The sequence below is a fragment of the Tachyglossus aculeatus genome, chromosome X2 (assembly GCF_015852505.1).
Source record: "Tachyglossus aculeatus isolate mTacAcu1 chromosome X2, mTacAcu1.pri, whole genome shotgun sequence".
In the NCBI taxonomy this organism is placed as follows: domain Eukaryota; kingdom Metazoa; phylum Chordata; class Mammalia; order Monotremata; family Tachyglossidae; genus Tachyglossus; species Tachyglossus aculeatus.
This window is the reverse complement of record NC_052100.1, coordinates 8977577-8997576: the sequence shown is the minus strand read 5'-3', so window position 1 is coordinate 8997576 and position 20000 is coordinate 8977577. Positions and strand designations below refer to the sequence as shown.

General features: G+C 53.7%; 2 protein-coding genes across 2 annotated transcripts; both read right to left on the bottom strand.

The window, feature by feature from the left end:
* Window positions 1–312: 312 nt before the first annotated feature.
* ICAM1 (intercellular adhesion molecule 1) lies at window positions 313–7996 on the bottom strand. The gene is made up of 7 exons (XM_038771597.1): window positions 7881–7996; window positions 7004–7282; window positions 5233–5553; window positions 3857–4153; window positions 3495–3743; window positions 1478–1726; window positions 313–1337 (listed from the first exon to the last, which is right to left on the bottom strand). Exons 1-7 carry the CDS (start codon window positions 7927–7929, stop codon window positions 1156–1158), a joined length of 1626 nt encoding a protein of 541 aa, XP_038627525.1. The 5' UTR covers window positions 7930–7996; the 3' UTR covers window positions 313–1155.
* Window positions 7997–10736: 2740 nt separating this feature from the next.
* Window positions 10737–15613, bottom strand: MRPL4 (mitochondrial ribosomal protein L4). Its single transcript, XM_038771042.1, is given in 8 exon segments — window positions 10737–11660; window positions 11893–11966; window positions 12226–12335; window positions 13278–13384; window positions 13485–13602; window positions 14110–14161; window positions 15227–15384; window positions 15386–15613. Coding segments are annotated over 8 exon segments (993 nt in total). The 3' UTR covers window positions 10737–11514.
* Between the last annotated feature and the right edge of the window lie 4387 nt (window positions 15614–20000).

Sequence of the window (20000 nt, the reverse complement as noted above, 5' to 3'; positions counted from 1 at the left end):
TATCGAAGGCACATCTCCTCCAAGAAGTCTTCCTTGAATAAGCCATCACTTCCTCTTCTCCCATCCCCTTCTGCGTCGGCCATGACTTGCTCCCTTTATTCACCACCCACCCTCCCCAGCCCTACAGCACTTATTTGTTTATATGAATGTCTGTCTTCCCCTCTAGGCTGTAACTCCTTGTGGGCAGGAAAGGTCTGTTATATTGTTATGTTGTATTTTCCCAAGCGCTTGGTAGACTATCCTGTATACAGTAAGCGCTCAATCAACACGACTGATTGATTGATTGCCAATAAGAGAGCCTGAAACAAGATATACATTCATGTTTTTTAATTGAGAAAATAGGCATAGGGGGCCTACGAGGTGAGTGATCTGTCCCATTACCAGGATGAATGGGTACCTACGTAGTCCTTAGGCCCAATATAGTCCAGTCCAACACGATACCATGTTGGGGCCTACAGTTCTCAACCTGAAATAGGGAGCAGCTCCTCTATCCCAAATCTGTAAGCTGCTGGTTTCGTCTACATTACTGTGTTACTGCGTGCGTGGTGTCAGTCTATGCCAGGGTGGGTGTCATGATTTATGTGTGTGCGTGTGCGTGTGTGTGTGTGTGTGTTTGTGGAGTATCAGGATGGCCCCTGGTGTACTATTGTGTCCCTGAGTGACCATGTCCATGTCTGCACCTGCAGCTCCCCAGACCCATTAAGTCCTTTGGGTCATTTCTCACTCCCCCTGACCTGACCTGGCTGGTTCCCAGTCCCCTGCTTCCAGCTCCTTGGACCATCCAGTCTAGCGTGATGTGAGGCTCTGGTTCTGGAGCCCCTGGATCTGGGGCTGTTGAAAGCCCCCATGGTCCCAGAGTTGCTGTTTTCTCCTGCTGGTCTGACCTTGGAGGTGGAAAAACGACCCCATCCAATCATTTCACCTCCACCTTCTGTTTGGTAGCCGCTGAAGGAGCAGCCGGCCCCCTCCCCAACCACCTGCCAGTCTGGTCCATCTTCTCAGGACCATGGGGACAGGGAGGGGAGGGTATACACCCATCTAGGAGATGGGCCTGAACTGGTGAAGAATCTGGCCACCTACTCCCCTTTCCCAACACCAACCCCATCCCCACCCATAGTCCTGCCCCTGGATTACTCTTTGGCTGAGTCCAGGGGCTCAGGGCCTGAGTCCCTGAAGGGTGGAACTCCTCAAGGCTGCCTGCTCCTGTGCCTTCTTTAGCTCATAGCGGCGGATGCGCTGCTGTCGGTAGTACAGGTAGCCAGCAACCCCCAGTCCGGCTGTCACGGCCGCAAACATCAGAACCAAGACAGTGATGAGAGTCACGTTCAGCTCGTGGACTGTCGGAGAGAGGATTGAGGGAAAAGATGGTGGGTGGTGGCAGAAGTTAGGTGGGAGGGGAGCCTGTGGGGGGGGCGGGGGGGAAGAAGGAATGGAAGGAGAAAGAGAGGAGCAACCCACACCCTTTGCCCTCACTCACAGTCCACCTTCACGATCACGTCCCTGGCCACGGTGCCCAGTTGACTGCTGGCTGTGCAGCGGTAGGTGCCGGTGTGGGCTCGGGTGACCCGCAGTGGGGTCTCGGGGAGGAACGTGTCCTTGATCCCAGCGTGGACACACTGCACAGTCGGGGGCGGGTTCCCCCGGGCCCGGCAATGTAGAACCTGCTCCGTCCCCTCCAGCCACGTCCAGTTCCCCGGGCAGTCCGAGGCATTCATCCGCGGTCCATCTGGGGGAGCACAAAACCGGGAGGGAGGAGGTCAGCTCTGGGGCCAGTGGTGCCCCGTGAACGCCCCCCCCCCCCCCCCCCCATCCAGCCTGAACTGGGTCTGGCCACTCACACGGCTTCATCAGCTACTACTTCTACGAGGCTGCTGACTCCAATCTATTTCACTAGCCCTTCTCTGCAATCTTGCATTTCCTCTTGTTTCACAGACAGTTCCACATGGATGTCCTGTCAGCTCCTCAAGCTCAATTTATTTCAAACCAAACTACTCACCTTCCCTTCCAAACCCACCCCTCCGCCTAATTTTTCCATCACAGTCAGCAACAACATCTTCCTGATCCCAGAAGCCCGTAACCTTGGTCTTTTCCTTGACTCTTCATGTGTTTCAGTTTCCCCACTCTGTCTGTCACTAACTTGCTGTCCTTTCCTCCACAACATTTCCACCCCTCCCGCTCCATCCAAACAACTACCATCTGGGTCCAGGGGCTCGTCATATCCTGACTTGACTTTGCTGTATCAGCCTCTTCACTGACCTCCCTCCCTCCAGTCTCTTGCCAGTATTCGTTAAGTGCTTATTGTGTGCCGGGCTCTGTACTAAATGCTGAGGTAGACACAAGCTAATTAGGTTGGACACAGTCCCTGTCCCACAGTCTTAATCGCCCTTTTACAGGTCACTGAAGCATACAGAAATGAAGTGACTTGCCCAAGGTCACACAGCAGACAAGTGATGGAGCCAGGATCAGCGCCCAGGTCCTCTGACTCCCAAGCCTGTGCTTTATCCATTAGAGTTAAGGTAAGGCTACTTCACTCTGCTTCCTGTATCGTTGTTCTTCAGTGTTGTTTGTACTGCTCCTCAAAAACCTCAAAGGGTTGCTCATTCCTCTCCGATCTAGCAGAAATTCCTGACCACTGGCTTTAAGGCACTCCAGCGGATCTCTCCGTCTTATCAACTGTCTTCTCCCACTCTACCCCAGCTTGCACTCATCCTCCCTCCAAAGCTCATCTTCTTATTGCATTTTGGTTTTGACCCTCCCATCTCCATCCCCCTTCAAATCTGCCCGACCACGGTTCTCTCTATCTTCAAAGTTCGCCTCAGAACCTACCTCCTCCAGAGGCACTTCCTGATTAAATTTCACCTTCCCAGGTCAGGTCCAATCAAACAGCCACCCTTAACATTCATTCATTCCAAAGTATTTATTGAGCGCTTACTGTGTGCAAAGCACCATACTAAGTGCTTGGGAGAGTACAATATGACAGCAGACACACTCCCTGCCCACAGCGAGCTCACTTATGCATAGTCTCGGCTCAGATTAACTGACATATTTTTCCTTTTGGACTTCCACACATTTGCTAGAAACAGCCGGAGCTTTTGTGAATGGCTTGGGGCTGTTGGTCCCCCAAGTTAAGACTGTAAGCTCCTTAAGAGCACTGTCCGCGTATCTTGCTCAGTTGTATTCCCCCAAACGTTGAGTGCAGTGCTCTGCACATGGTGGGCACTCAGTAGAGTAACAGCGATTGAATGATTAGAACCCAGTGTGGGAACGGGCTGCAGGGGAGACCGTGGGGACAGGCATTATTGCAGGATCAGATGAAGCAGGGGCTAGAGGGCAGGTGGGGGGTATGATCAAGCAAAGTCAGGGCCCATCAAAGGGTCATAATGGTCCATGGCCACCTCAAGGTCTGAGATTGGGCAGGGTCAGGTGACTGGAAAGGGGGAAGGGGATGATTTGTGAAATCTGCACCTGAGACAGTCAGAGAAAGAGACACTCACAGAGGACATGGAGCTGGACGTTCTGGTGCTTGACGAGCTGCTCAGATCCCAGGGACAAGGTGGCCTCACAGGACAAGATGCGCCCATCGTCCTCCTCCCGGGCGATCAGCTGGACAGGCTCTCCAGGGAGCTTCTCTGGATGTCCCTCCAGTTTCACTGAGGCTCCAGGCTGGGCCCTACAGCTCACATTCACAGGGGTCTTCTCCACGGGGTTTTGCTCGCTGAGGATCAGCTCGGGAGGGGGGAAGTCTAAGGACACAGATATACACACACGGCTGAGGGAGCCCCCTTCTCTTCCCAGGACTCACAGACTCCCCCCTCCCTCCATCTCCCGAGCGCTCCCCCTCCCGCCGCCCGCTTACTGTAGATGATCAGGTTTTTGTGGACCGTTCGGCTCTCGTCCCCCACGGCCACGGTGCAGTTCAGGTCCAGCTCCCGTTCGGGTCCCTCCTCAGCCCAAACCGTGGCCTCAGCCTTGAGCCGGTCTCCGTTCCCGGTGACTGTGAGATTCAGCTTCTGGCCCCCCAGGGACAAGTGGAACTGGGCCTCCCCAGCCGGGAACACTTCAGCCTCACAGCTCACGGACTTTGCAGTCCCAGCCTCCAGGAGCCAGGAGTCGTTGAGCACGGTGGAGTTGAACCAGTGGAGGCTCTTGAATTCTTTAACCAAAACAGATGGAGAAAAAGAGTCAGACATCCACAGACCACAAAGACAGATGCAGTCAGAGAAGGAGACCACAGAAAGGCAAAGAAAGTCAGAAAGGCGCTCAAAGACTGATTCAGATCCAGAGAGACACAAAAAGACAGATACAGAGCGTAGGTTCCTTGTGGCAGGGGATGTACTTCCCAAGTGCTTAGTACAGTGCATTACACCCAGTGGATGCTCAATAAAATCTAATAGTAATCGTAGCATTTGTTCAGTGCTTCCTATGTACCAAGCAGTGTGTTAAGTGCTGGGGTAGGTACAGGAGAGCTTAGAACAGTGCTCCAGTGCTTAGAACAGTGCTTGGCACATAGCAAGCGCTTAGCAAATACCATCATTATTATTATAAATTGAACAGCCCCTGTCCCACATGGGTCTCACTATCACTGCTATTACTTTTCCTTCTAAAGAAGCAGCATGGCCTTGTGGTAGGAGCACACTACCCTGGGAGTCAGGGGACCTGGGTTCTCATCCTGGCTCCACTACGTGCCAGCTATGTGACCTTGGGCAAATCGTTTAACTTCCCTGGGCCTCAGTTTCCTCACCTGTAAAACAGGGATTCAAAACCTGTTCTCCTTTCTACTAGACTGTGACCCCCAAGCAGGACAGGGACTGTTTCTGACCTAATTATCTTGTATCTACCCCAGAGTTTAAGTACAGTTCTTGTCAGTAATTGGTGCTCAATACCACAATTCTTATCATCATCATCATTATTATTATTACTACTACTACAAGAGAGTTCCAGGTGAGGAGGAAGCTGGGGGAGCCATTCATTCATTCATTCAATCGTATGTATTGAGCGCTTACTGTGTGCAGAGCACTGTACTCAGAATGCTGAGTCCTCCTCCTGGGCCTGAATCCTTCCTGCTCCTTCATCCAGTACTAACACTGACTGAACACCCACTTAATGCACTGTATTAGATGCTTGGGAAGTACAGAATCACAAAAGATAATATGTTTCACACCCACAAGTCACTCACATGCTCCTTACACATCTCTCCCCAAGTCCAGCCCAGCCCAGCCCACCGGTGCTCACGGAAGGTACGAAGCTGCACAGAGGCCGAGTGACGATAGAAGGGGTTCAGCCCAAGCCTCCGCAGGTCCAGTTCGGCCTGGCAGGATACATTGGCCCCATGGTCCTCCCTGCGAGCCGTGAAGGTGAACGTGGCGGTGGCGATTTGGGTGTCAGGTGGCTTTCCCAGGAAGTCCTGGTGCCCCAGTTCCTGAGTGCCCTGGAACAGTGTCACTGTAAGGTTCTCCAGAGGCATTACGCCCAGGACCTGGCAGTCCAAAGTGTAGTTCTTGCCAACGGGCACCCAGGCTGGCGGTGGCATCAGCTCCACGTGCTCTGGAGGCGCTGAGGAGGAAAAGAGGACAATGAGAGGGGCTGGGGGGTGGGCTGAGAGCTTCACGGTCCCTTTCCCACTGCTTCCCAGATCGCAGCGTGGCTCAGTGAAAAGAGCACGGGCTTGGGAGTCAGAGGTCATGGGTTCAAATCCCGGCTCCGCCAACTGTCAGCTGGGTGACTTTGGGCAAGTCATTTAACTTCTCTGTGCCTCAGTTACCTCATCTGTAAAATGGGGATTAAGACTGTGAGCCCCACGTGGGACAACCTGATCACCTTGTAACCTCCCCGGTGCTTTGCACATAGTAAGCGCTTAATAAATGCCATTATTATTATTATTATTATTATTCTCTGGGCCTCAATTACCTCATCTGTAAAACGGGGATTAAGACTGAGCCCCACGTGGGACAACCTGATCACCTTGTATCCTCCCCAGCGCTTAGAACAGTGCTTTGCACATAGTAAGTGCTGAACAAATGCCACCATTATTATTATTCTGGGGGGCAGCGACAGGGACGGCATAGGGCTGTATATCAGTAAAAAATGGGGATTAATAATAATAATAGTAATAATAATGATGGAATTTGTTAAGTACTTACTATGCGCCAAGCAGTGTTCTAAGTGCTGTGGGTGATACATGGTTATCAGGTTGTCCCAGGTGGGGCTCACCGTCTTAATCCCCATTTTACAGATGCGGTAACTGAGGCACAGAGAAGTGAAGTGGCTTGCCCAAAGTCACATAACTGAGAAGTGGCAGAGCCGGGATTAGAACCCATGACCTCTGACTCCCAAGCCCGTCCTCTTTCCACTAAGCCACGAAGAATGTGTGACCCGTGGGGGACAGGGACTGTGTCCAACTTGATTTGTTTGTATCCACTCCAGCGCTTAGTACAGTGCTTTGCACGTAGTAAGCCCTTAACAAATGCTATTATTATCATTATTACCCAGTGTATTTTAATTGATTTTATGGTCTATCTCCACCTCTAGTCTGTAAGCTCCTCGTGGGCTGGGAACATGTCTACCAACTCTGTGGTACTGTACTCTCCCAAACATTTATTACAGTGCTCTGCACGCAGTAAATGCTCAACAAATACCATTGATTGAAAGCATGTTTCGTATGGAATAGGGGAGTCTTCCAGCTTCGGAGTCTGGATCACCTTCCTGAGTTCAGCAACTGGTCAAGGGTCCTATTTCCCCTCAATCATCATCATCACCATCGTCAGTGGTATTTATTGGGTGCTAAATCAAAGGGTTTCTGCTTCTGCAGTGGCTGAGATAGGCTATGCCCTCTTTGGGCCTGGGTTCTGCACTGGCGGTGCAGGAAGGAGCAATGGCTCTAGAGCTTAAGGCAGTAATTTGTGGTTGTGTGGTTGAGGGGTTGGGGGTGAAGTATGGCTAACGATTTATCCGACCTCCATCTCCACCATACCCTTTACCTCTCCCCGACCCCACAACTCCTCACCATACACGGTGATATTCCTCGTGCTCGAGGTCTGGGTCCCATTGCAGTTAGCCCAGCAGTGTACCGAGCCTGAACGTTCAGGAGTCACGTAGAAGACCATCCAGTAATTGCCGGGTAGCTCCTGCTTATTCAGCCTCTGCTTTTGCAAAGATGTCTCCAGCCCTAGGCTCTCGTTTGCGTAGGGGCAGAGGGAGCTGCAGTTGATGTTCAGGCTGGTTCCGAGTTTGACCACGGGATCCTTTAGGTCGATCTGAACGCTAGGCAGCCCCTCCTCAGCTCCTGGGACAGCAGGACGACAGCTTGTGAGGGAGAGCTGGGGTGGGGGGTGGCCCCCAGCTTCCCCTGAAGATCGACTCTCCATCATCATCATCATCATCAATCGTATTTATTGAGCGCTTACTGTGTGCAGAGCACTGTACCAAGCGCTTGGCAACATATAGAGACTCCCTAGCCAACAGTGGGCTCACAGTCTAAAAGGGGGAGACAGAGAACAAAACCAAACATACTAACAAAATAAAATAAATAGAATAGGTATGTACAAGATAAATAAATAGAGTAATAACTCTCCACCCCCACTTCGGTGGCCACAGCAGAAATTCCCCAAGCCGTGGAAGGGGCTGAACTGTGGACTTTCCCTTTTGGTAGGGGGAAGCACTCGGACGTTTAGGGGAACAGATACTGGGGCTGATTTGCCCTCCCTTCCCCCCGGCCTTCCCCCAGTCGAGCCCCCTGGTCCCCATCCGATCCCTTCCCATCCCCTAAGCCGCGACGTCCCCCTTCCACCCCCCAATCAACCTGCTTCCAGTACGGGACCGGAGCCCGCGAGTGGGCGAAGAAAGTCCGGGCCCCCGGGCCTCCTTTCCGTCGAGGATCTCACCTGAGGTCAGGAGTAGGGGCAGGAGCAGAAGGAGCTGGGGGAGCGGCATGATCGGGCTGGACCAGGCGAGGAGGCGACGAGAGGAGTGACGGAGTTTGGACTCCGGGGAGGGAGGTTATAGCTGCGGGGGAGGCGGCGCTACTTTCTCGGAAACCCGGTGCCAGCCCCCACCTCCCACGGGAGCATTTCCGGACCGGACTGCGAGGCGAGGGGACGTGGAAGGCCCCGGGGGCTCGAGCTATCGCTTTTACACATCTCCCCCTCCCGCCCCCTCTTTTCTGGGACTTTCCCAGCTTAGAGGAGCCAAGCCCAAACTGTTAGGTTCACCCAGCTAGTAGAATTAGAGCCGCCCTCCTCCGATCTTCTTTACTTCACCCTCTCAGGGAACGGAATTAGAACCCAGGACCGGGGGCGTCCGTCGCCCCGCACCCCCAGGGCTGGAAGGCAGGACGAAAGTCCGGAGTCGCAATTCTGGTCCTGCCCCGCTCGAGGTTGGAGGGGACCGATTTAGTGGCGGGGAGAGTCATCCCAAGCGCTTAGGACAGTGCTCTGCACATAGTAAGCGCTCAATAAATACGATTGATGATGATCAAGGCACTTCGGAAGGGTCATTCGAGACAGCCACATAGGCTGATGGGACTGTGAGCCCACTGTTGGGTAGGCACCGTCTCTATATGTTGCCAACTTGTACTTCCCAAGCGCTCAGTACAGTGCTCTGCACACAGTAAGCGCTCAATAAATACAATTGATTGATTGATCGACGTGCACACAGTAGCCATAACCGGCTCCGTGGAAAGAGCCTGGGCTTGGGAGTCAGAGGCCGTGGGTTCTGATCCCGGCTCCGCCACTTGTCCGCGGTGTGACTTTGGGCAAGTCGCTTAAACTTCTCTGTGCCTCAGTTACCTCATCTGGAAAATGGGGATTGAGACTGTGAGCCCCACAGGGGACAACCTGATCTCCTTGTATCTCCCCAGCGCTTAGAATAGTGCTCGGCACATAGTAAGCGCTTAACAAATGCCATTATTATTATTATAACCGCCCCCGCAGCTCGGCAAAGTGCTGACCTCTCCAGGGTGGGGCACCCCTTTTCTAGTCGGAGCTGGGCAATCCAGAGAAGCGGCGTGATTTACTGGAAAGAGACAAGGTTTGGGAATCAGCGGACGTGGGTTCTAATCCCGGCTCCGCCTCTAATCTGCTGTGTGACCTCAGGCAAGCCACTTCACTTCTCCGTGCCTCGGTTACCTCATCCTTAAAATGGGGAATAAGACTGTGAGCCCTATGCGGGACAGGGACCGTGTCCAACCCGATTTGCTTGCAGCCACCCCAGCCCTAAGGGGTGTACGGAGTACAGCGCCTGGGACCTAGTAAGAGTTTAACAAATCCCATAATTACTAGTTATGAGAAGCAGCGAAAAGAGCACGGGTTTGGGAGAGGTCGTGGATTCTAATTCGGTCTCCGCCCCTTGTCTGCTGTGTGACCTTGGGCAAGCCACTTAACTTCTCTGTACCTGTTACCTTATCTGTAAAATAGGAATTAAGACTGCAAGCCCCACATGGGACAACTTGATCACCTTGTATCTTTCTACCACAGCGCTTAGCACATAGCAGAGCTCCTGGGGTCGGCGTGACATCATACTCGCAAAACCCCTGACGCCCCGGGGAATATCCCCTACGGGTGAAAATGGGGGAGGGGGGCGGCTGGAAATGCCGAGGTGAAGCAGCCGTGTGCTTCCCCGTTTCCAGCGCTCCTCCCCGTCTCAGTGACTCGCTACGGAGTAGCAGCGTGGTTTAGTGGAAAGAGCACGGGCTTTGGAGTCAGGGGTCATGGGTCCAAATCCCCGCTCCGCCAATCGTCAGCTGTGTGACTTTGGGCAAGTCACTTCACTTCTCTGTGCCTCAGTTACCTCATCTGGAAAATGGGGATGAAGACTGTGAGCCCCCGATCACCTGGTAACCTCCCCAGCGCTTTGCACATAGTAAGCGCTTAATAAATGCCATCGTTATTACAGCTTCCATCACCTCCGCGGGATGCACAGGTAGGGCCTTCAGGGCTTTCCTCCCTTTCTCTCCGTCCCCGAGCCGCTTCCAGCCCCGTTTTTCTTCAGGAAGCGGAACTCTGGCCATGAGGAAGCAGTACCCCCGCCCCGGTGACACAACAGCTACCCGAGGGCTGGGATCCCTGTCGGGCGGGACGGGACTCCGGCTGCCCAAGGCGCCTACTCCCATCCCCCCGTTTCCCGTTTGGGGGGCCACAGTCGCCATGGAGATGATCCTTCTAGCCCCTTTCTGGGAAACCCCGGCAGGGGCTCGGAACAGAAAGGGGAAGTTAGGGCGAGCCCTTCCACTAGGGAAGGGGGGCCCCTGCTTCCTTCCCTGAGGCTTCAACGTTTCGTAATCGGAGCACGCACCCCTTCCACCGAAGAATGTGGCTCCCGCCCTTGGGGTGGAGGGAAAGGAAATAATAAAATCCTGACTGTTTTCCTCTCTCCACTTCTGAGGAATTTCCAGCGGAGGGGGAGGGGACAGGCGAAACCAGATTGAAACAGAAAGGAATGCCACACTTAAGGAGAACAGGGTAAGGCAGGGAGGGGGTTGTGCAGCCCAAGTGGCCTGCACTTACTAAACAGGACGGCGAAGCAGCTGGCAAAATCTGGAGAATGTCAAGGGGCACGTGAGTGTTTGTGTTTGTTTCCATTTTGGCTTTTCGGCCAGAGTTGGCCTTTGCCCCTACGGGAGGCACAGGGATACCGAGTCCCTGACTTTGGCCCCCGGCCCTATTGGGGAGATCATAACCAATTTCCCAGGGAGAGGCCGTTAGAGGGGCACAGGAGAGCAGGGACTTTGGGAGCCACGCTGATTCGCGCAGCAGATTCTAGGACCAGTTTAATTCAAACTCACATTCCCCTTAGCCACAGAACCCAGCGGGTGTCCACCCTCTACTTCCAGGGGGCCAGGCCCTAATCCTAGGCTCAGCTGTTCCTGGTCAGGGGACACTACAGTGGGAAAATGGAAGTGGTAGAATGACTGTCCCCCGAAGGAAACTTCATGGGTAGGGCCTGAATTCCCTTTCCCCTCCCAATCCCCATGAACCATGATCACAGCAACTCCTAGCAGGAGGGGGCAGGGTACAGAGGCTTTGAGCGGGAGAGGTCCCTCCCCATCCCTGGGACACCCCTCTTCCGGAACGACCCAGCACTTCAGACCTAGCCAGACAAGCACAGGGGGCCAGGGAGGGGACTGGGCCTGAGAGATGAGGCGGTGGGCAAGGTAGAACAAATAAGAAGGGAGCGGGCAGGGGAATCTGGGAAGCACTGGAGAGGGGGCGGCCTTCCTAAGAGCAAAAGCAAAAGGGTTAGCCAGGAAAGACCCAACCCACAAAACTTCCTCCTGAGGTTGGCCGCTTCCCCCCTCTTCCCCCCATGGGACCTTCTGGGGTTGCGGGGAGACGGGCTGTAGGGAATTTACCATGGAAAACGGCTAAGAGAAGGAAGGAGTACAGACATTGACTTTAAGGTGTGGGTGAGGGAGGGTTTGCTTTGTAACACGGTGGTGGAAATCAGACCAGTTCATCCATCCTGCATCTCCTCTCCCCCTCCCTATGTGGGCTGAGTCCATAAGGGACGGAGGAATGGGGCTTAAGGCATGTCGCTGTAGGGCAGGTGGAAGGGGTAGAGGGGGCTGTAGCGGAAGTCGTGCCACAGCAGTTTCTCCTCCAGGAAAGAGACGGTGTCCAGTGTGAGGACCAGGGTCTGGAAACGGAGGATGCTGTAGACATTCAGGCCTGTGATGGGAGAGGGGGAAGAGTGTCATAAGAAGAGAGTACCAGAGGAGGGTGAGTCAGGGAATCAGGGACCGAAGCCTCCCACCCCAGGACTGACCCCAGTGACCCTGCCGGTCTGTAGGCCGTTTACACTGTCTACCGACAGCCCAGGCCCTGCCCGCCCTTGGGCTTCCACTCCTCCAGAGTGAGAGCCAAATTCCTCCCCCAACCCCACAGGGCCTGCCCCTCTCACCAAGGACATGCATCAAGTTGATCTTCTTCAGGCTGGAGACTGCGGAGACAATATTCTGGGGCATCTGCTCCTCCCTAGGGCGTGAAATGGGAGTGTGTAAACTTCAGCCCCTTCCATAGAAACCATCACCTCTTTTCTCCACTGTCCCCAGCGATTGGGGCAGAGATTCATTCATTCAATCGTATTTATTGAGCGCTGTGTGCAGAGCACTGTACTAAACGCTTTGGGAAGTACAAGTTGGTAACATATAGAGATGGTCCCTACCCAACAGCGGGCTCACAGTCTAGAAGATCCCTCATCACCCAGCCCCACCCCCAGGGCGAAGACACTCACACATCCACAATGAGCACCGAATCGCCCCAGTGTCGATACTGGACCAAGTCCATCAGGTACTGAGGATCTGACGTTGGCAGCTCCAGAGAGTCTACAATATGAAGGTTGTCCTGGGGAGGAGAGAAAGGTGGTAATGAGGTTGGCGTCCCTTCAATCGTATTTATTGAGTGCTTCCTGTGTGCAGAGCACTGTACTAAGCACTTGGGAGAGTACAACACAACAATAAAGACCCATTCCCTGCCCACAAGGGGCGGGGGGAGAGACAGACATTAATATAAATAAGTAAATTACAGATACGTACATAAGTGCTGTGGGGCTAGGAGGGGAGAAGAGCAGAAGGAGCAAGTCAGGGTGACACAGAAGCGAGTGGGAGGAGAGGAAGTGTGTGTGTGTGGGGGGGGGGGTGAGAGTAATTGCCTGTCGGATTTGGGGAGGGAGGGCGTTCCAGGCCACAGGCAGAATGTGAGCAAAGGGTCAGCGATGAGAAAAGTGAGATCGAGGCACAGTGAAAAAGTTAGCATTAGAGGAGCAAAGTGGGCAGGCTGGTTGTAGTAAGGGAGAAGCGAAGTGCAGTGTAGGAGGGGGAAGAGTGATGGAGTGTTTTCAAGCCAATGGTGAGGAAAGTGCCCCGATGCGCTCCTCAAATTAAGGACCCCAGGTAATCTACCTAGAGATTACAGTCTACAGCCCTAAACCCCAGCGTGAGCCCAGGTGTGGTAAAGGGGCAGGAAGGAGGGGGCTAAGAGAAAGCCCAGCAATAAGCAGCGTGGCTTAGTGGAAAGAGCATGGGCTTGGGAATCAGAGGCCATGGGTTCTAATCCTGGCTCCGCCACTCGTCAGCTGTGTGACTTTGGGCAAGTCACTTAACTTCTCTGTGCCTCAGTTACCTCATCCGTAAAATGGGGATTAAGACTGTGAGCCCCACGTGGGACAACCTCATCACCTTGTAAACTCCCCAGTGCTTAGACCAGTGCTTTGCACATAGTAAGCGCTTAATAAATGCCATTATTATTATTATTATTATTATTATTATTATTAATCATTACTATTACCTGTGCCAGCTTGGTTGTCAGCGCCACCTTGAGGCCAAGGACGCGGATTTTCATAGGCAACATATAGTAGTAGCTAGTAGGACCCCGGGGACCGTGGGCCACGCCACCTGAAACAGGTTCAGAGATTAATGATCAGCACAACCCCCTTCCTGCCCTAAGACTCCCTCCCTTCACTTGACCTCTGACTACAACCAAGGAGACACTGACCTCCACGCCACAGGGGCGAGCGGATACTGCCATGACGGGCCCGGCCGCTGCCCTTCTGCCGCCAGGGCTTCCTGCCGCCACCCCGCACTTCCGCCCGCGTCTTGGTTTTGGCGTAGCTCTGCAGGGGAGAGGAGGCACACGGCCGAGGGCCTGGGGTCCTAAATCTTCATTTCGACCAAAGGGGCAAACTTAAAAGAGGGGTTTGGGACGCTGTGAGATGCAAAAAGACACCTATAGGATCAGGGAAGAGGATGGGCAGACATCCACGCGAAGCTAGGGCAACACACGTGGAAGACGGATGAGGCTTAACAGGGAGCCTATTGCCAGTTCAAGACTGAGTTGGGAGTAAGCCACAGCTTTTAGCTTCCAGCCTATCTTCTTCCTGAGCTATGGGGCCCCTATCACTCTTCCTGGAGTGTAATGATGAACAAGGGGAGGTGGGAGAAAGTGAGAAAAATAGGGAAGGGGGCAAACCTGCCTTCCCTCTCTCCCCAGGGGCCCCGAATCACGCTTCACCCCATTCACCGAGACTCTCTCCCATTCCCTCCAGGACCCCAGGGTCTTAGTGGAGTTGGAACGGATGCAAACAGCTGGGCGCCTTCCTGTGTGGCTGCTGAACACTCACAATTCTCTTGAAATTCCTCTGCCACGTGACCACCTGGTGTAAAATATCCAGCCTGGTTGGGGGAGCAAAGAGAATTTGGATGGAGCAGGGCGGGAGATGAGGAGGGTTGGAGGAGCAATCGGATGGTCTGCAAAATTGTTTTTATGGTACTTGTTAAATGCTTACCGTGTGCCAGGCACTGTATTAAGCACTAGAATATCTTGGATTGCACCTTTACGCACCCCTCCCTCAGGCCCACCGCACTTAGGTACACATCCATACTTAATATATATCAATGTCTTAAAATCTCCAAATCATAATCTCCCTCAAAACCGTAAACTCGTTGTGGGCAGGAAACGTGTTCTACCACCTCTGTTTATTGTGCTCTTCCAAGTGCTCCGCACACTAAGTGCCCAATAAATAAAACTGATTGGCAAAGATAGAAGACAAACGGGTTGGACACGGTCCCTGTCCCACACGGGACTCGGAGTCTTAATCCCCATTTTACAGATGGGGTAACAATCAATCAATCAATCGTATTTATTGAGCGCTTACTGTGTGCAGAGCACTGTACTAAGCGCTTGGGAAGTCCAAGTTGGCAACATATAGAGACAGTCCCTACCCAACAGTGGGCTCACAGTCTAAAAGGCAGAGAGAAGTGGGGTGACGTGCCCGAGGTCACCCAGCAGACAAACGGCAGGGAGACAATTAGCAGCCAGGTCCCGACTCCCGGGCCCCTGCTCTTTCCAATAACCTCCCCAGCGCTTAGAACAGTGCTTTGCACATAGTAAGCGCTTAATAAATGCCATCATCATCATCATCATCATCATCCAATAGGCCACGCCGTTTCTCTGGTCACGGCTCGTGTTCTTATGGGCAGGGATCGTGTCCACCCTATCTTTGGCACTGTTTCCTCCCAAGTGCCTGGTTTCGTGCTGTGCACACGGGGACTGTCAGTCTTTATTGCTGTACTGTACTCTCCCCAACAATTAGCACAGTGCTTAGTACTGTATTAGTAAGTGCTTAATAAATACGAACGAATGAAGGCACACGGTAAGGGCTCAATAAATACCACTGATTGTTTGACCGGGGGAGCCGGGGTGGGGGGCGTTTCCTCTCCCAACCCGGACCCCCCGACCTGGGAGCTACGGCGAACACGTCCGGGTGAAGGTCGACCAGGCCCAGTCGCACGTCCGTGGGTTTTCGCAACGACTCCAGCCAGGCCTGCACCGGGGCGCGGTGGGCGGGGACCGGGAGGCTGCACGGCCGCAGGATGGGGCGATCCGGGGGGGGTTCTCCCGGAGGGGGCCGGGCTGGAGGAGTCCAACTCGAGGGCACCGGCCAGGGCCTGGAGGGGAGGAAGGTCGGGGTGGGGAGCGGCCGGGTGGGGAGCGGCCGGGAGGGGATCGGCCGGGAGGGGATCAGCCCCCGCCCCCGCCCCGGCTCCGGCTCGCTCGCTCACCCGCCGGCTGGGGCCCGCGCCCGCGCCCCAGGCCCGCAGTCCGCCCCGGAGGAGGAGCGACATGGCCACGGGTCCGGGCCGGGGAGGCTGCGGCGAGGTGGGCGAGCCCCCGCCCCGCGTGAGCGACGACGGGCTGGGGGGCGCCCGCTGATGACGCCACCGGCCGGGGCCCGCCTGCCGCCTTGAATTCTGAGCGGGAAAAACCGAGGCCGGCGCCGTTTCGAGGGCCCCACCCCGGAACGGCCCTTTTGGCAGCCGGATCCCGGGCCCCTCCCACGTGTGCGTGAGCAGACGGGCCGCTCCGGACTCCTGCCCTCTTTACTTTCTCCTTCCTTCCTCCTTTCCCTTCTCCTTCCCCATCTCCTTCCCTCCTCCTTTCCCATCTCCTTCCTTTCTCCTTCCCTCCTCCTTTCCCATCTCTTTTAGACCGTGAGCCCACTGTTGGGTAGGGACCGTCTCTATACGTTGCCAACTTGGACTTCCCAAGCGCTTAGTCCAGTGCTCTGCACACAGTAAGCGCTCAATAAATACGATTGATGATGATTGTGACCTCCCGGTCTTGGGAGCCGCTCCAGCCCCGCGCCCCCTTCCCCCCGTTTTCGTAAGGCCGCCAGGGGGCGCCACGGCCTCGGCCCACTCAGCCGCGGCCGGGTCTTCTCCGCTCTCGGCCTTCCCCCTCAGCCCCTCCAAACTCCTCTTCTCCGCTCTCGGCCTTCTTCCCCCTTCCCCCTCAGCCCCTCCAACTCCGACTGCGTGGGCGAGCGGTTGCCACCTGGATGGGTATGAGGGGGCCGGGAGTGGATTTGGGGGGGCAGACAGGACCCCAACTAACACACACCTGGGCGCTGGGGGGGGAAGGGACCCTGCCCCCCTCTTCCTCTGGAAGAGGCAGGACACAGACACACACCCACACAACGTGCTGGGCGCCGGTGGGAGGCAGGGCGAGCTGACAAAAAGGCTTATTGTTCCAAAGGCCGGTCCCGGAACAGGGTCGGAATCGCCCCATGAAAGTTTAGCATCCCTGTGGCTTGGGGGTCAAAGGTCGGTTTGTTCAGTTAGCTCTCCAGTGGGGTGGGTCAAAGACACAAAGCTTCAACCCTCACTCTCCCCATGCTCGGGGAGTTCCTGCCATGGGGGGAGGGCTTTCGGGGCCACAGGTCATCATCTCCAGCAGCGGCATTTACTGAGCGTCTGCCGTGTGCAGAGCACTGGACTAAGCGCTTGGGAGAGCACAACTGGAGCCTGTAGACGTGATTCCCCCCCTGAAGGAGCCCCGGGCCTGAGGTTGGAGAGGGCGGGGAGACAGATGCTAAAATCAACTACAGGTGTTGTGGGGGGGGGGGGGGAACAATAGACTATAAAGATTTGTACATGCGATATGGGTGGAGGGAGGGAGGGGCCTATCCAAGTAGTGGGATGACGTAGAAGTGCTGATGTGGCAGCGGGCGGAAAGTAAATTGGAGAGGAGAGAGATTAATCGGGGATTAATTAAAATCGTTGACGGCAGGGATTACATCTACCAACTCTATTGTATTATGCTTTCCCAATCAATAAATGCCTGTGATGGATTGAGAAGAATAAAGCAGGGAGAGGAGACTGGTGACAGACGCTTTTCATTCAGTCAGGCGTATTTATTGAGTGGTTACTGTGGGCAGGTCACTGTGCTAAACGCTTGGGAGAGTACAGTACGACAATAAACGGACGCATTCCCTGCCTAAAAGGAGTTTACAGTTTAGGCGGGGGCGGGGGGGGGCGCGCACACAATAAATAAAAACAATACAAATAAGTAAAGTACAGATACGTACATAAGTGCTTTGGGGCTGGGGGGGAAGAGCAAAGGGAGCGAGTTTGGGCGATGCAGAAGGGAGAGGAGATGAGGAAAGGGGGGGCTTCATTCATTCATTCATTCAATCGTATTTATTGAATGCTTACTGTGTGTAGAGCACTGTAGTAAGCGCTTGGGAAGTACAAGTTGGCAGCATATAGAGACGGTCCTTACCCAACAGTGGGCTCTCTTAATCTGGGAAGGGGATGTGCCTTCAATAAGGCTTTGAAGGGGGGAGATTAATTGTCTGTCAGACACGTGAGAGATGAAACAAAACACTAAAACAGCATAAAAGTCAAGGCCAAATACATGGTACATTTTTAAAAAGAAGTAGGGTGCTACTACTAGTAGTATTTATTAAGAATTTACTTTCTGCAAAGCTCTGGGAAGGAAAACATAGGTGAGAATTAGACAGGGTCCCTGACCTTCAAGGGACTCATAAACTAAGAATCGATCAATCAATGGTATTTACTGACTGCTTCCTATTTGCAGAGCACTGTACTGAGTGCTTAGGAGAGTACAATACAGTGGAGTTGGTAGGCATGTTCTCTGCCCACAATGAACTGTGAGAAACAGCGAGACCAAGTAGGAAGAGCACGAGGACCTGGGTTCTAATCTTGAATCTGCCACTTGTCTGCTGTGTGACCTTGGGCAAGCTACTTAACTTCCCTGTGCCTCAGTTACCTCATTTGTCAAATGGGGATTAAGACTGTGAGCCCAGCGTGGGTCATGGACTGTGTCCAACCTGATTAGCTTTTATCTACCCCAGCATTTAGTACAGTGCCTGGCACATAGTAAGCACATAACAAATACCATCAAAAAACAAACAAACATGAGCCTACGGTCTAGAGGGGGAGACCGACATTAATAGAAATGCTTTGTACTACATAATTTAAAAATATGTACGCAAGTGCTGTGGGGCCGAGAGTGGGGCGAATACCAAATGGTCACAGATCCGAGTACATAGACGCAGAAGGGAGAGAGAGCTGGGGATAAGATGTGACCTTAAACTGGCTTTGAAGTTGGGGAGAGTGGTGGACTGGTGTATATGGAGGGGGAAAGAGTTCCAGGCAGGGGGAAGGATGTGGGAAAGGGGTCGGCAGGGAGATAGACGAGATCTGGGCCCAATGATCTGGTCAGCAGAGTGAAGTATGGACCGGAGTGGGGAGAGGCAGGAAGCTGGGAGGTCAGTGAGGAGGCAGATACAATGGTCAAGGAGGGAGAGGATTAGTGCTTGGATCGGTGTAGTAGTGATTTGGATGGAGGGGACAGGGTAGATTTTTGCGACATCGTTTAGCTTGAACCGACAGGATTTGGTGGCAGCTTGACTGTGGGTTGAAATGAGAGAGATGAGTCAGGGACAACACCAAGGTTACAGGTTCGTGAGATAGGGAGGATAGTGGTATTGTCTACAGTGATGGGAAAGATGGGGAGGACAGGGTTTGGGTGGAAAGATAAGGAATTCTCTTTTGGACATGTTTAGTTTGAGTTGTCGGTGGGACATCCAGGTAGAGAGTTCCCAAAGGCAGGAGGAGATGCAAGGCTGCAGAGAAGGACAGGGCTGAAGATGTAGATTTGGGAATCGTCTGCATGGAGATGGTAGTTGAAGCCTTGGTAGCGAATGAGTTCTCCAAGGGAGTGGGTGTAGATGGAGAATAGAAGGAGACCAAGAGCTGAGTCTTGAGGGATTCCCTACTGTCAGAGGTAGAGGAGGAGCCAGCAAGAGACTGAGAAGGAGCAGTCAGAGAGATAGGAGGAGAACCAAGAGAAGCCAGTGAAGTCAGTGAAGCCAAGGTTAAGATAATGTTTCCAGGAGAAAGGGGGTGAGCCACCGTGTTGAAGGCAGTTGAGAGGTCTAGGAGGATGAGGATGGAGTAGAGGCCGTTGGATTTGGCAAGAAGGAGATCATTAGTGACCTTTGAGAAGGCGGTTTCTGTGGAGTGAAGGGGACAGAAACCAGATTGGAGGGGATCAAGTGGCGAACTGGAGGAGAGGAAGTGGAGAAAGCCGGTGTAAACAACTCTCAAGGAGTTTGGAGAGGAATGTTAGGAGGGAGACAGGGCGATAGCTGGAGAGAGGCATGGGGTGGAGGGAGGGGTTTTTTTAAGGACAGGGGATCCGTAAGCATGTTTGAAAGCAGTGGGGAAGAAGCCGTCGGAAAGAATAAATGGGGGGGTGCTGGTGATGGACACATAAAGAGAAAATAAAAACAAAATCAACATAAGATGAAGACAGGGATGGAGATGGTTCTGGGCAGGGAGGTCAGCAGCAGGGGAGATGAAAATGAGGCCTAGAGGGCGGGTATGGGGATAGTGATCCACAAATTCAATCAATAGTATTTATTGAATGCTTATCGTGTGCAGAGCAATCAATCAAAAGTATTTATTGAGTGCTCTCTCTGTTCTACCACTCCTCTTCAGCATCTAGAAGCTGTGGGCCTTCAGGCCCTTGGACTTCACAGTGCAGGCCCCCAGCCCCTCCCTGTAATCACCCCTCACGGTGGGTCCTTTCCCACCATCGCTTCAAACCCTCTGCCACCAGTGTCACACCCGCTAACTCACCATGCATGGCTCGTGGAACCCCCATTCCATCAGCCTGCTTTTGACCACCTAGTCATTGATCTTC